At 28.7% G+C, this 13,491-nt stretch overlaps 9 protein-coding genes across 9 annotated transcripts; 4 read left to right on the forward strand and 5 right to left on the reverse strand. All coding sequences in view use genetic code 12, as the record gives it.

Annotated features, from left to right (window-relative positions):
* Positions 1 to 15: 15 nt before the first annotated feature.
* Positions 16 to 2,784, reverse strand: CDC54 (MCM DNA helicase complex subunit; the record flags this gene model as incomplete). Its single annotated transcript, XM_051762714.1, has 1 exon — positions 16 to 2,784. One exon carries the CDS (start codon positions 2,782 to 2,784, stop codon positions 16 to 18), a length of 2,769 nt encoding a protein of 922 aa, XP_051620766.1.
* A 341-nt stretch (positions 2,785 to 3,125) lies between these two features.
* On the reverse strand, positions 3,126 to 4,209 carry DLH1 (recombinase; the record flags this gene model as incomplete). Its single annotated transcript, XM_051762715.1, has 3 exons — positions 3,126 to 3,871; positions 3,950 to 4,049; positions 4,102 to 4,209. 3 exons carry the CDS (start codon positions 4,207 to 4,209, stop codon positions 3,126 to 3,128), a joined length of 954 nt encoding a protein of 317 aa, XP_051620767.1.
* A 244-nt stretch (positions 4,210 to 4,453) lies between these two features.
* Positions 4,454 to 4,945, forward strand: KGF54_002256 (uncharacterized protein; the record flags this gene model as incomplete). The annotated part of the gene is made up of 1 exon (XM_051762716.1): positions 4,454 to 4,945. One exon carries the CDS (start codon positions 4,454 to 4,456, stop codon positions 4,943 to 4,945), a length of 492 nt encoding a protein of 163 aa, XP_051620768.1.
* A 31-nt stretch (positions 4,946 to 4,976) lies between these two features.
* On the reverse strand, positions 4,977 to 6,281 carry KGF54_002257 (Elongator subunit; the record flags this gene model as incomplete). The annotated part of the gene is made up of 1 exon (XM_051762717.1): positions 4,977 to 6,281. The coding sequence occupies one exon, from the start codon at positions 6,279 to 6,281 to the stop codon at positions 4,977 to 4,979; it is 1,305 nt and encodes a 434-aa protein (XP_051620769.1).
* Positions 6,282 to 6,429: 148 nt separating this feature from the next.
* On the forward strand, positions 6,430 to 7,848 carry KGF54_002258 (uncharacterized protein; the record flags this gene model as incomplete). The annotated part of the gene is made up of 1 exon (XM_051762718.1): positions 6,430 to 7,848. One exon carries the CDS (start codon positions 6,430 to 6,432, stop codon positions 7,846 to 7,848), a length of 1,419 nt encoding a protein of 472 aa, XP_051620770.1.
* A 328-nt stretch (positions 7,849 to 8,176) lies between these two features.
* On the forward strand, positions 8,177 to 8,554 carry ATP20 (F1F0 ATP synthase subunit g; the record flags this gene model as incomplete). Its single annotated transcript, XM_051762719.1, has 1 exon — positions 8,177 to 8,554. The coding sequence occupies one exon, from the start codon at positions 8,177 to 8,179 to the stop codon at positions 8,552 to 8,554; it is 378 nt and encodes a 125-aa protein (XP_051620771.1).
* A 114-nt stretch (positions 8,555 to 8,668) lies between these two features.
* On the reverse strand, positions 8,669 to 10,315 carry CHR1 (RNA-dependent ATPase; the record flags this gene model as incomplete). Its single annotated transcript, XM_051762721.1, has 1 exon — positions 8,669 to 10,315. The coding sequence occupies one exon, from the start codon at positions 10,313 to 10,315 to the stop codon at positions 8,669 to 8,671; it is 1,647 nt and encodes a 548-aa protein (XP_051620772.1).
* A 254-nt stretch (positions 10,316 to 10,569) lies between these two features.
* On the forward strand, positions 10,570 to 11,280 carry KGF54_002261 (mitochondrial 54S ribosomal protein mL57; the record flags this gene model as incomplete). Its single annotated transcript, XM_051762722.1, has 1 exon — positions 10,570 to 11,280. The coding sequence occupies one exon, from the start codon at positions 10,570 to 10,572 to the stop codon at positions 11,278 to 11,280; it is 711 nt and encodes a 236-aa protein (XP_051620773.1).
* A 408-nt stretch (positions 11,281 to 11,688) lies between these two features.
* Positions 11,689 to 12,765, reverse strand: ASR1 (Asr1p; the record flags this gene model as incomplete). The annotated part of the gene is made up of 1 exon (XM_051762723.1): positions 11,689 to 12,765. One exon carries the CDS (start codon positions 12,763 to 12,765, stop codon positions 11,689 to 11,691), a length of 1,077 nt encoding a protein of 358 aa, XP_051620774.1.
* Between the last annotated feature and the right edge of the window lie 726 nt (positions 12,766 to 13,491).

The raw sequence follows: 13,491 nt of genomic DNA on the forward strand, positions 1-13,491 counted from the left end.
CCATTTTTTTTCCAATTATATTATTGAAATTTTTCGTATAGTTCTTCTATGACTATCACCAGTTTCAATAATTTTACCTTCTTGAATTAATCTCTTTAAACAATCATTTAAATCTGAATTTTCAATTCTAAATGATGATCTTTCATTTATTTTTAAATTTAAATCATTAAATCTAATTAAATTATTATTTTCTTCTAAAATTTTTAAAATTTCAGAGATTAAATCTTCTCTAATTCTTCTTTGTTGTGATGTTGTACCTGTTTGTACCATATCCATATCGATTCTACCTGTAATTGGATCAGTTGCATAATCTTTTATTGCTGATTTGATTAATCTAACAGCTTCTTTAACATCAATCAATTCAACTTTATCACTAAACCTCATTTTAGCATGAGCTTCACTTAATCTAATCATTGATTCTAATTGTCTTGTAGTTGCAGTAATTCTTTTTTCATTAACTCTTACATCTTCACCTAATTTTCTCATTTCAACATACGATTTAACTAATTCATTTTTACCTTCTTCTGTCATAACTGGTTTAAATTTTTCTTTAGCATATTGAATATATAATGTTAACATTTCTACTGATAATACAAAATTATTTGTAACTCTTTCTGGTGCATCTTCTAAATACATATCTGTTAAATGTCTTGCTAATTGTCGATCTATTCTTTCATCAACTTTATCTAATATTAAATAAACTAAATCAAATCTTGATAATAATGGTGGTGGTAAATCTATATTTGCAGTAACTGGTAAATTTGGATCATAACGTGAATTTATAGGGTTAGCTGATGCTAATATTGAAGTTCTTGCATTTAATGTTGTTATAATACCTGCTTTAGCAATAGAAATAGTTTGTTGTTCCATAACTTCATGTAATACTGATCTTGTTGAATCACTCATTTTATCAAATTCATCAATACAACATATACCACCATCTGATAATACTAATGCACCACTTTCTAATACTAATTGTTTTGTATCTATATCTCTTGTAATATATGCAGTTAATCCTACTGCAGATGAACCTTTACCTGATGTATATACACCTCTTGGTGCTATTTTATGTACATATTGTAAAATTTGAGATTTTGAAGTTGATGGATCACCACATAACAAAATATTTATATCACCTCTATATCTACCACCTTTTTCAAATGTTTTATTTGTACCACCAAATAATTGTAATAAAATTCCCTTTTTAACATCATCCATTTCATAAATTGATGGAGCTAATGATCTTGCTAATACTTCATATAAATCATCTCTTTGAGAAATTTCATTTAATTTATCTTCTTCTTGTTGGGTGATTTTTCTTGTTTGTTCAACTTCTTGATCTTTTTCTGCTAATTCATTTTCTAATGTTGTTATATCTGCTCCTAATCTCTTTTTATCGATTTTTTTAATGTGAACAATATCAAGATAAGTTTTATATAAACTTTTCAAAGCTCTTTGTCTTGAATTTTGTCTCACGGGGATAGATCTAAATATACCACATACTTCAACTCTATCACCAGCTCTAGTAGAATCAACTAATTCATCATAAACACATAAATTTATTGAATGTGGAGTTTGACCATCTGGTACTAAATCAGGAGTTTCTTGTAATTTAATAACTTGTTTATCAGCAAATGATGATCTATTATGGATTAATACCATTGAATTAGTTTGTCCACAAACTTCTCTTGGACATTTTGTTGGTTCTGATATAACACCTCTATCAATTTCAACTCCAACAGTATGACCACATGCATTACATTTAAAAAATGCAACTTTCATATCGGGTATTATGGATGTGGATCTTAATGATAATCCCTTAACACTAACTAATTTATCAATATCATTTGGATTAAGCTCTCTAATTCCCTTTTCAACTAAATTTATATTATAAGGACGTATAGTATAAACTTTGGTTTCAGTTTCATCTAACTTTAATGCTATATCGTCTTCATCACTATCTTGAATTAATTGTAAAAGACATTCTTTAATGGTGTGATCCATAATTGGAATGATTTCTTGAGGATAATTAATTAATTGATGATATAATTTTCTTGTTGGTGGATAGCTTAATAAATTTTTAGCATCTAAATTAAGGTTGTTTAACCCTAATTCTCTCAATAAGTTTAATTTTTCAACATAATATAATGAATGATCTTCTGGTTCAATTTCTTGATTATCCATTTCTTTTCTAAATCTATATTTAAAACTTAATAAAAAATCTCTAAAAATATTTGAACATTCTTGAATTGAAACATTTGTACCCCAAATAACTCTAACTGGTTCATCAGGTTCAACAACATCTGAATTAAATTGTGAAGATGAAGAATTTAAATTTGTTCTTCTTTGATTTTGATTATTATTATTATTTGTAAACATTCTTCTAGAAGGTGATGAAGTACCATCATTTAAATCTGATCTTTGATGTCTTCTCATGATTCTATCAACATCATTAATTCTATTGTTTCTTTGTGAACTGAAATTACCAATATCTGAAGTATGATGTATAGACGAAGTATAATGTAATGGTGATGATATATCATTTGGTCCAGATATTGTACCTCTACTTCTTTGACTATTAAATTGTTGTAAATTACCATTATTAATATCTGAACCAGGATTTGAAGATGAATTAAAAAATAATGGTGAAGAAGGTACAATTGATGAATGATTTAATTGTTGAGATTGAGAAATTGATTCTGAATTTCTATCTAATGAATCACCACCATTATTTAAATTTGATTCAGGAATATTACTTGAAGGAGATGATGGAGTTGATGACATTGTAGGATATCGATCTTAATTGATCAGTATTACGAATGATATATATATATGTATTAAATGAATGTGTTTTAAAAGTGAAAGTAATAATGGTTGTAAAATCAAATAAAGAAATAAATAAATTTTATGATATAAAAAAAAAAAATTATTCAAAATATAAGACGCGTCTAATTTAATAAATATTAATAAAAAGTTGGAGAACTACCAATTGTTTTCAATTAATTTTCCTAATTAAGAATTAAATTAATAATATATTATTATTGATTACTTAATATCACACTAAATTACAATATAGAGTTAATATCTATTCTTTATAAGCAATTTCACCACGACTGATTAATTCCTCATTCTGAATCTTTTATTCCACCTTCACTAATAACATAAACACATTCTTTTTCAGGCATATTTGGACTATCCATTAATTTACCAACTCTTTCTTCCCCTCTACCTTTCCTTAATAATATTCTTGTAGCAGAAGCATGAGCTAAAACATGACCTCCCACTGGTTTTCTACCATCAGCAGCAGCAAATAATGAACTTGCACCAGGATCACTTTGAACTTGATTTGTTAAAAAAATTGCAATATTATAATCTTCTGATAATCTTGTTAAATAAGCTAAATGTTGATTTAATTTTTGTTGTCTTTCATTTAATTCACCTCTACCTGAATAATCAACTCTAAAACATGCTAATATAGAATCAATAATTAATAATCTATATTGACCATTTGATAATTCATTACCTAATTGTTCAATTAATTCAACTTGATGTTCACTATTTAAAGCTCTTGCATATGCAATATTTTCTAAACATGTTTGAGGATCAACTTCAAATCTTTCTGCTATTGATTTAATTCTATCTGGTCTGAAAGTACCTTCAGTATCAATATATGCAACTTTACCTTCTGCACCACCTAATTCTTTACTTAATTGAGCTGAAACACATAATGTATGACATAATTGAGTTTTACCACATCTATATTCTCCAAATACTTCTGTTATACTCATTGATGTAATACCACCACCTAATATTTCATCAAATTGTTTTGATCCTGTTGAAATTGTAAATACATTTTCTCTTTGTTCTGCAACTATTGTACCAGAAATAAAACCAGTTTGCTTAATATATTGTTAATATATATAGTTTATATGAAATAGAAAGTCTTAACTTACTTTAATTTTACCAGCTGCTTCTTTGATCTTTTCGACTTTTATTTCACTTAATCCTTTAATCTTAATAAGGTTTCTTCTTGTGGTTGATAAAATTGTCTAAATTTGTTAGTAAAAACAACATCAACTAAGTTTTTATAATTTCACATACTGCAATAGAATGAATACCTGCCATTTTAAGCTTGGTAATATCACTTGCATTAATACCTTGATCTTGCAACAACTCTATTGATAGAATTTGGTCCTCAGCATTCATCATTTTTATATGTTTAATTAGTGTTGTAAAGAAAAATAAAAAAAATTTGGTTGCCAAAAAAATAAAAAATGAAAAGTATTTTGCAACCAAAAAATAAAAATTAAGAGGTAATTGGGGGTTAGTGAAAATGTAAACACAAAAATAGTTTTATTTAATAAATTAGGGAAAGTATATCAAAATAATTTATTGCATTTGATTTTGTTTTTTTTTTTTGCAATAGGACTTCTTTACTTGGTACCATTTTAATATGGTGCCGTTAAAGTCAATTTTAAAACCAAAACAGAAGCGGTCGTCATCCAATACCACCAATCCAAATGAGAATATTAAAGAAGTTAGATTTGATAAATTGGTTAGTACAAGAGAATTTTCATATTATAGAGTTAATGAATTTAAAGATACATTAAACAAACCGACCAAAACTGAAGATTATCTATCACTACCAATCACTACAAAGATTAATTACATAGCATCAACAACTGCTATATATTCATTAAACGATATTGATAATAGCACATATAACTTTATGAACAATCCCCCAGCTACTTGTATAAATTTCATAGCTAGTAGTACTGAAATATATTCAATCAAGCCATTTTATAAACCTTACAAAGTATCAAAACCAGAACATAATTCAACTGCAAGACAACACCTGAGAGAAATGTTTGGTAAAGTATCAGGACTTGATTGTTTTTGTCAAGTAAATCGCAATGATATAAATGCATGTGTTTGGGTGGTATAGATGGCATATACCGAAATTACACACCAACATTTCAAAATTCAATATTTTTAGCAGTTTTACCACCTTCAGGAGTATTATTTTGATCATTTGAATCATCTTCAACAGGTATTCCCCATTCTTCAATTTCAAATTTCTTTTTACCATTTTTAAAAGCATATTCACCATTTTGAATCATCATTAAACCCTTTTCTGACAAAACTGGGATTTTTAAAATATTAACTAAACCTTGTTGAATTTTTGAAGGTTCATTCTTATACGCTTTTTCAATCAATTGACTCATTTCTTGATTAAATGGTTGTAAATGAATTATAGAATCAAATAAAATTTGGAATATGGTTATTAAATTTGATGTGCTGGGGTATAAATCTAATGAAATTGAACTTATAAGTATTAAATTATTGTTGTATTGACGTAATAAAGATCTTAATGAATGGACGAGTGGAAAAACAAATGTTGATTGGGTAAATAATGGATGATATATAGAAGGGTTTAAAAAACCTGGTATTATTAATCTAATAACTTTTAATGGATTTGTTTTTAGTTGTTCTTGAATTATTCTTGTTATTTGGGAAATTATAGATTGTACTGTACTTGTTAATGGGACATATGAAATATCATGAGGATTTGGGCCCGGTTGTAATTTTTGAGTAATATCAAATTGATTACTGTAGTTTTCATAAGCTGTAGTATTACTTTCCTTTTCTTCATTTTTATTATTTAATCCATATCTCCAAGCAATTTTCATTTTGGAATCTCTTGCTGTATCTGACGCATGAGCTATATTTGAAACACTAACTTTGGATTCATTTTCTGCTATTTTGGCTTTTTTCTGTTCTTTTGATGACCCTTTATATAAACCTGGTAAATCATTTGACCATTGTGGTGTCATTCCTAGCACAATCACATGTGAATTATATACATTGGTTTCTAATCTATTATGTATTATACCTTGGGATGCAAATGCTCTAAGCAAGACTGAGGCAAAATCTGTTGTACCTGATTCTTCAATTAGCAAAGAATTACCTAATGGTAAACCTTGATGTAGTAATATCTTATCTAAATCTGAACTTCCAGTTGATGCAGTTGGTTGTGAAGTAATCAATGAAGGTCGCACACCAGGATTCGACATTATTAATGAAGATATATCTTTATCTTTTTGATCTTCAGGTTTTGCAGATGCTTTTCTGAATGAAGATATAGATGACGTAGGTGAAATAGCTGATGGGTTTCTTCCAGGGATTGAAGTTTGACGACCAGGTATTGATGGTGTAGGTCCCCTTTGAGGAGCTGGACCTCTTGGACCTCCAACGATTTCCCCTCTTTTTCTGAATGACATTTATTGTAGTTAAGATTGATTGCAAAAATTAAAATAGAGGAGTTTTGAAAAATAAAAGATGAAATAAAAATGCAAACAAGTGACACAAACTATAATAACCACAATCTTAATAACATACAACAAACAACTATAACTTCCATTTATCAAAATGGGTGCAGCTATATCGTTACCTTTGATGCCCATCTCATCATTAGCTTCATGTTTTGGAGCAGCTGCCTGTTCGGCTTTTTGTACATCAATAGGTGGAACATTTAAATCTTCAATAATGACAAGAATCACATATGCAATAATATTATTAATAAACTCATTATTATCTTGGATTGCATTATCACCTTTTATAATTCATAAATTGGAAAAAGCTACGTTTGGATTTATAAATAATAGATGTGGACCTGATGGTAGTCAATGTATAAGTTTTACATCAGTTCATAGAATAAATTTTGCCTTGGGAGTATTACATTTAATATTGGCTGCTTTGTTAATTAATGTCAAATCTACTGCCAATCCAAGAGCTGTAATACAGAATGGATGTTGGAAAATGAAAGTATTCGCTTGGATTTCATTTATTTTCATAAATTTTGTCTTGATACCTGATGGATTCTTTGTATTTTATGGAAATCATATTGCAATATTTTTTTCAACTATATTCTTAGGGATTGGTTTAATTTTGCTAGTTGATTTTGCTCATGCTTGGGCTGAGAAATGTTTAGAGAAAATCGAAATGGAGGAATTAACTGGTGAAGGTGATGCAGGATTTTGGAAAAAATTATTAATTGGAGGTACTTTAACTATGTATATTTCAAGTATTATATTAACTATTGTCATGTATTGGTTTTTTGCAGGTAGTGGTTGTTCAATGAATAAAACTGCAATAAGTTTAAATTTTGTATTTGCAGTTATAATATCTGGTTTATCTATACATAATACAGTTCAAGAATATAATCCACATGCTGGATTAGCACAATCATCAATGGTTGTATTTTATTGTACTTATTTAGTTATGAGTGCTGTTGCATCTGAACCAGATGATAAATATTGTAATCCATTAATTAGATCAAAGGGAACAAGAACTGCAAGTGTTATATTAGGTGCATTTTTCACATTTTTAGCAGTTGCATACACTACTACAAGAGCAGCAGCTAACTCAGCTTTCAGTTCAGAATCAGTTGAAGAATTCACTGCTTCCGGTGTTACAACAACTCAACCAACAGCAAGATCTGAAATGAGATATCAAGCTTTGAAACAAGCAGTAGATGAAGGTTCATTACCAGAAAGTGCATTAAATCAGTTAGATTTATATGATGATGAAAATCCGAATGATGAAGAAAGATCTACAGTTAAATATAATTATTCATTATTTCATATTATATTTTTTTTAGCTACTCAATATGTTGCTACTTTATTAACTATTAACGTTAAACAAGATGATTATGGTGATTTTGTACCTGTTGGTAGAACATATTTTGCAAGTTGGGTTAAAATTGTAAGTTCTTGGGTTTGTTTTATTTTATATGGTTGGAGTTTAGTTGCACCGGTTATTTGGCCAGATAGATTTGTAAGAATCTAGGAATTTATAGTCAATATATAGGTGAACAAAAGAAATTAATGTTTGAAATTTAGAAAATCAGAAGAGCTCTTTTGTCTCCTAATTTCATCAAGTCAGATAAACCTATAGACATATTATAGAAGCATGATTGATTAGAATTAATTGATCTTGATATACCAAGCTTGTGCTACCAAATATTTTGTACACAAAACTAAAGTACTAATAAACTGATTGGTCAAAATATCTCTCTTTAATTTTTATGTATGGAAAAAAAATTGATGTGAAAAAATATAATAGAATCAATCAAGGTTGAAAAATTTATAGAACAAACCCTCAAATCACATAAAACATGTCAGCTATCGTATCAAAAGCATCTGGAGCTCTCAGTTCATTACTCACAAAATCAACAGAAGCCATAAATAAAACAGTTTATTGGTCAAAAGTAGCTGCAGAATTATCAAAAACAGTTTATCAAAAAGAAGGTTTTGCACCACCATCAATAAAACAATTTGAATCAACTTATCAAAATTTATATAAATTTTTAAGAAGTTCAAAAGATCAAGAAAAATTTGTTAATCAATATAAAAATTATAGACCTGATTCAAAATCAATTGTACAATTAGGAGTTTATGGTATACATTTAGCTGGATTTTTCGCTCTTGGAGAAATTATTGGTAGAAGAAGAATTTTTGGTTATCCAAAATTAGGAGATTCTCATCATCATTAAAGACAATTAATGGAGTTTGTGTAGAAGGGCATGTATAAATTAATATATTCATAAAAGTTTTGGAAAAAAAAAAAAAATAGTTCAACATTCATTGTAGAGTAGAGCTATGGCTATTTACTCATTATTTTCTTCTTGTTTCCTTCTTTTGGAAGCTTCAATCATGTCTTGTTTTTGTTTTCTTTTTTGTTTTATAACTTTTGGAACAGTACTTATTTTCTTTCTTTTAACTTCATGAGTCTTGATTGATTTTTTTTCATTTTTTGATAACTTACCCATATTTTCCATCCACTCGTTGAAACCATTTTCACAACCTGATTGTTTCATAACATTGATTATTGGTTTAATAGCTTTATCATCTTCTTTTGTAAAAAATGTAACTGCTTTTCCTGACCTACCACCTCTACCAGTTCTACCAATTCTATGAACATAAGCTTGAGCACTTTGTGGTACATCATAATTTATGACTAAATTGACACCCTTAAAATCAACACCTCTTGCTATAACGTCAGTCGTTATTAATACCCAAATGTCTCCATTTTTGAATCTTTTTATTACTTCATCTCTTTGTTTTGGTGTTCTTTCAGCATGAATTACATCAACATTTATTTTATCATAAATCAATTCATGATATAATGCTTTTGCTCTTGTGATTGATTGTAAAAAAATTATAATTGGTGGTTTAAATTCTCCATTTTGAACCATTTGTCTAATGGCTAATAATTTCCCTTCTTCATTACCTGTGAATATTAGTTTTTGATCAATTGTATTACTTGCTGCTTCTTTGTGACCAATAATTACTCTTATTGGATCTTTCATGATTGAATGTGCCATTTCTTCTACTCCTGACGGTATAGTTGCAGAAAACATTGATTTTCGTATTTTGGAATTAGTACAATGGTTTAATATCTCATCAGTTTGTTCAGCAAATCCATGATCAAATAATTTATCTGCTTCATCGATAATTAATTGTTCAACTTTTGATAATTCTATTTTACCAGCTTTTAATAAATCTATAAGACGTAATGGCGTAGTAACTATTATATCATACTTTGAAGATTTGACAATGTCGTTATTCAATTTATTCGCTAATTGTTTAGACAAAATTGCAATTTTCAAATTCTTACCTTTTACTAGGTTCTCAAATTGTTGAAATATTTGTACCGCTAATTCGTTGGTTGGTGAAATTATTAATCCTCTAATACCATGATTTTTGGTAACATTTTTTAAAACTAATTGTTGTACTAAAGGAATTAAAAATGCTAAAGTTTTACCTGAACCTGTTGGGGCACATGCAATTAAATCTCTATCTGATAAAGTTATGGGTATTGACTCACATTGTATTGGAGTTGGCTCTATAAAATCGTTATCAATTAAATTTGAAAGTAATTTTTTATCTATCTGGAATCTCCCTATTAAATCTTGAAATGAACCTATTGGCAAGGGATTATCATCTCCTGTTACTTTTGATCTATGTAAATTTCTAAATTTCCTTGCATCTTCTTCATTATTTATTTCTAAAGGTGGTGCCTCTTCTTCTTCCACTACTTGTTCTTCACTTTTGCTTGACTTCAGTTCTTCTATTGGTTTATGATGTTTCTTTGTATGAAAAAAATCAGTTTCTTTTTCTACTTCATTTACAATTGAATCCTTTTTCAGTTTTTGAGATTTTGATATATTGTTTTGAGGTAATGCATAATCTGTGGTTTTATTCTTATTTTTATTCAACGATGCTCCTCTACTTAGAATTCTAAAGATATCCATGCTTTATTGTAATAATTATTATTTTTGAAATTATTAGTTGATGATCATCTCTGTAATATTGATCTAAAATTAAATTCTAAATGTTTAAGAATTTAAATGCTACCAAAATATCACTAATAATAAATTTGTATGGTAAGTTTCTGTTAACGAAAAAAAATTTTAATAAATTTTTCAAGAGGATAGTTGAATAGTTTGAAAGATTGACTGAGGTTTGATAACAGTTCATTAAATATAACTAATCACCCAGGAATATAATGAGTATACGACAACTATATAATACGTCAGCGTCATCTACACTTCGATCCAAGACAAAATCACTCATACAAACAACTCCACACAACTTAACGTTCACAAGATCAATATATTTACATAAAGGACCAAGAATAGAAGGTTTGAAAAAAGATCCAAAAGAAGCATTCATAAATTCAAATGGTATAGAATATGAATTGAACACTGAAAACATAAAACATATCAAGTCATTTTTAGGTGATAACTACAAAATTCCAGATGAAATAGCATTACAAATAATAACTCATAAATCATTTGGTAATGGTATAAAACCATACAATGAAAAATTAGCAGCAATGGGTTCAAAATTATTGAATTTAAGCTTGGCGAAACATGTCATAAATTCTCCACAACAAAATCAACCACAACAACTACAAATAAATGGATTAAACCTTTCAATATTGGGTACACCTTTATCAAAAGAACTAAGTAGTCGTAAATCAACAGGATACTTTGCAAAATTAAACAATTTGAACAAAATAATGTTTTGGAAATCAAGAAACCCAACTTTAAATTTTGAACAAAGTGGTGAATTGAAAGTAAGTTCTCAATTAATTTATAGTTTAATTGGTGCAATAAATTATCATTATGGTAAACATAAGGCAGAAGAATTTATTAATGAAAAATTTGTTAAAAAATTAACTGATATTACTTCAGATATTGTAAATAGAGTTTAATAAATATTATTAATAGATTGCATGTATAAGATGAAAAACTTCGTAGATCAAATTGTTTACTAATTCTTGTATATTATGCAAGCGTTTAATAATCTCTGGCATTGAGCGCTACAAATAATCAGTTTCAAGCTTAAAAGTAAACATAATTTGATGTAGAAAAAGTTGTCAAATGGAGCATATATATAACCTCAACGGTGATAGATAGGATTCAGTTAATATCAATAATGGATGTCACATATCAGATATCAGATCACATTGCATAGTTTCCACTACTTAAAAATTGTGAAATTTGTTGCGAACAAAACGCAAACTCTACAAATTAATTGTTTCAGATTTTTAAATCAATTGTACATTTAACAATACTATAAAAATTTAAATTTAAAACAAAGCTTTATCAGAACTAAAAAATTATGATCTGTATTGAGATTTAGCAGCTTCGTAACCTTTTTGGAATTCATGATGAGCTTCTTTTTGTAAATGTTCTGGTAATTTTGAGATTTTAGCATCTAATGAATCATTACCGGTTTTGAAGTGGTGACCTGAAGTTGATGAACCATGGTGACCAGTTGAACCAGTTGATGAACCATAACCAGCACCAGCACCAGTAGCAGCTCCAGTGGTTGATGAACCGTAATTTGAACCAGTTTGACCTGATGATGAGTGAGAGTATCCTGAATCGTGAGCGTTGGTGTATCCTTTGTTGTCATAAGCACCAGTAGCACCTCCTGAAGTGGTTGATGGAGCATGTTTTGAAGCATCTTGATGACCTGATGAGTAACCTGATGATGAAGTTTGGTTACCATATCCTGATTGTGAACCTGAACCATAGTTTGATGATTCGTTACCGTAACCAGTTGATCCTGAGTGATGACCTGAACCTGAACCTGATGAACCATAAGCAGCGGCACCAGCAGCTCCAGTGGCAGCAGTACCAGCAGTATGATGTCCTGATGAACCATGATGGTGACCAGTTGATGATTCATTTCCATAACCAGATGAAGTTGAACCTGATTGATTACCGTAAGCACCAGTTTGTGATTGGTTACCATAAGCTCCTTGTGATGATTTGTCACCATATCCAGTTGAAGTACCTGATGATTGGTTACCGTAACCAGTAGTTGAATCATTACCATATCCTGATGAGGTAGTACCAGTTTGATTTCCATATCCTGATTGAGTACCTGAAGTAGTACCAGTTTGGTTTCCATAACCTGATTGAGTACCTGAGGTTGATGAACCAGCACCATATCCTCCAGCAGCTCCTGCGGCACCTGCACCTGCACCAGTAGCACCTGCTGTACCGGCACCAGCACCAGCACCTGATGCACCAGTACCTGAAGCACCTTTACCTTGGTATTGTTGGTATTTTTCTTGAGCTACATCAGTTCCTTTTTGACCATCTTTGCCAGTATATTTACCAGCTTGTTCGTTGGCATTTTCAGCGTCAGATTTGGTAATTCCTTTTAATTTATCAGTTAAACCCATTTTGTTATTTGTATAATTTGTAGTTGTTTTTATTTAATAATTTATAATTTGAATGTTATAAGTTATTTGAATAAAGAGGAGAAGAAAAGAAAAAGAAATGAAATGGATTTAACATGGAGAATTGATGGTATATTTATAACAATTAACAAAATTTAAACATTTTTCAAATTCAATTGACGTTTAATGATGTAAATGAATAATTGTGAATATTTTACCACGTTTAAAAATTTAATTCAAAATAACCCTTAAATTTAACAACTATAATTATAAATCAATGATTGTTGTTTGCTTTTCATATTACTCCTTTAATTTTTAATTATTTATTTATTTAAAATTATAAATTTATAAATTTATTTAGCCCTATAAGAATATTGTTATTGCTATTTGAAAATGGTGCATAAAATAATTTGTGTTTTTGCAACTTTTCGTTAACTTTAATTTTACTTATTTTTACATACAAGTTATAAATTTTAAATACAATAAAACAGATTTAAACTGAAATTCCTTCTATGTGCCACATACCGAGTTTCTTAATTACACCCTGTTTCATGTTTTTATTTATTTGAATAAGTTTAATTTTAAAACAATTAGATACGGGAGCAATTGAAAAATATTCGAAAAATTATTTTCTAAAGTTTTTATTCTATGCAGCAGATTTCGGAGAATAATTTTTCAAATTATAATTGGTTTCACTTTTTAATGAGAACTCTTCTTTATACGAAAAGT

This window comes from Candida jiufengensis (assembly GCF_024610255.1).
Source record: "Candida jiufengensis strain CBS 10846 chromosome Unknown scaffold4, whole genome shotgun sequence".
Taxonomy (NCBI): domain Eukaryota; kingdom Fungi; phylum Ascomycota; class Pichiomycetes; order Serinales; family Debaryomycetaceae; genus Lodderomyces; species Lodderomyces jiufengensis.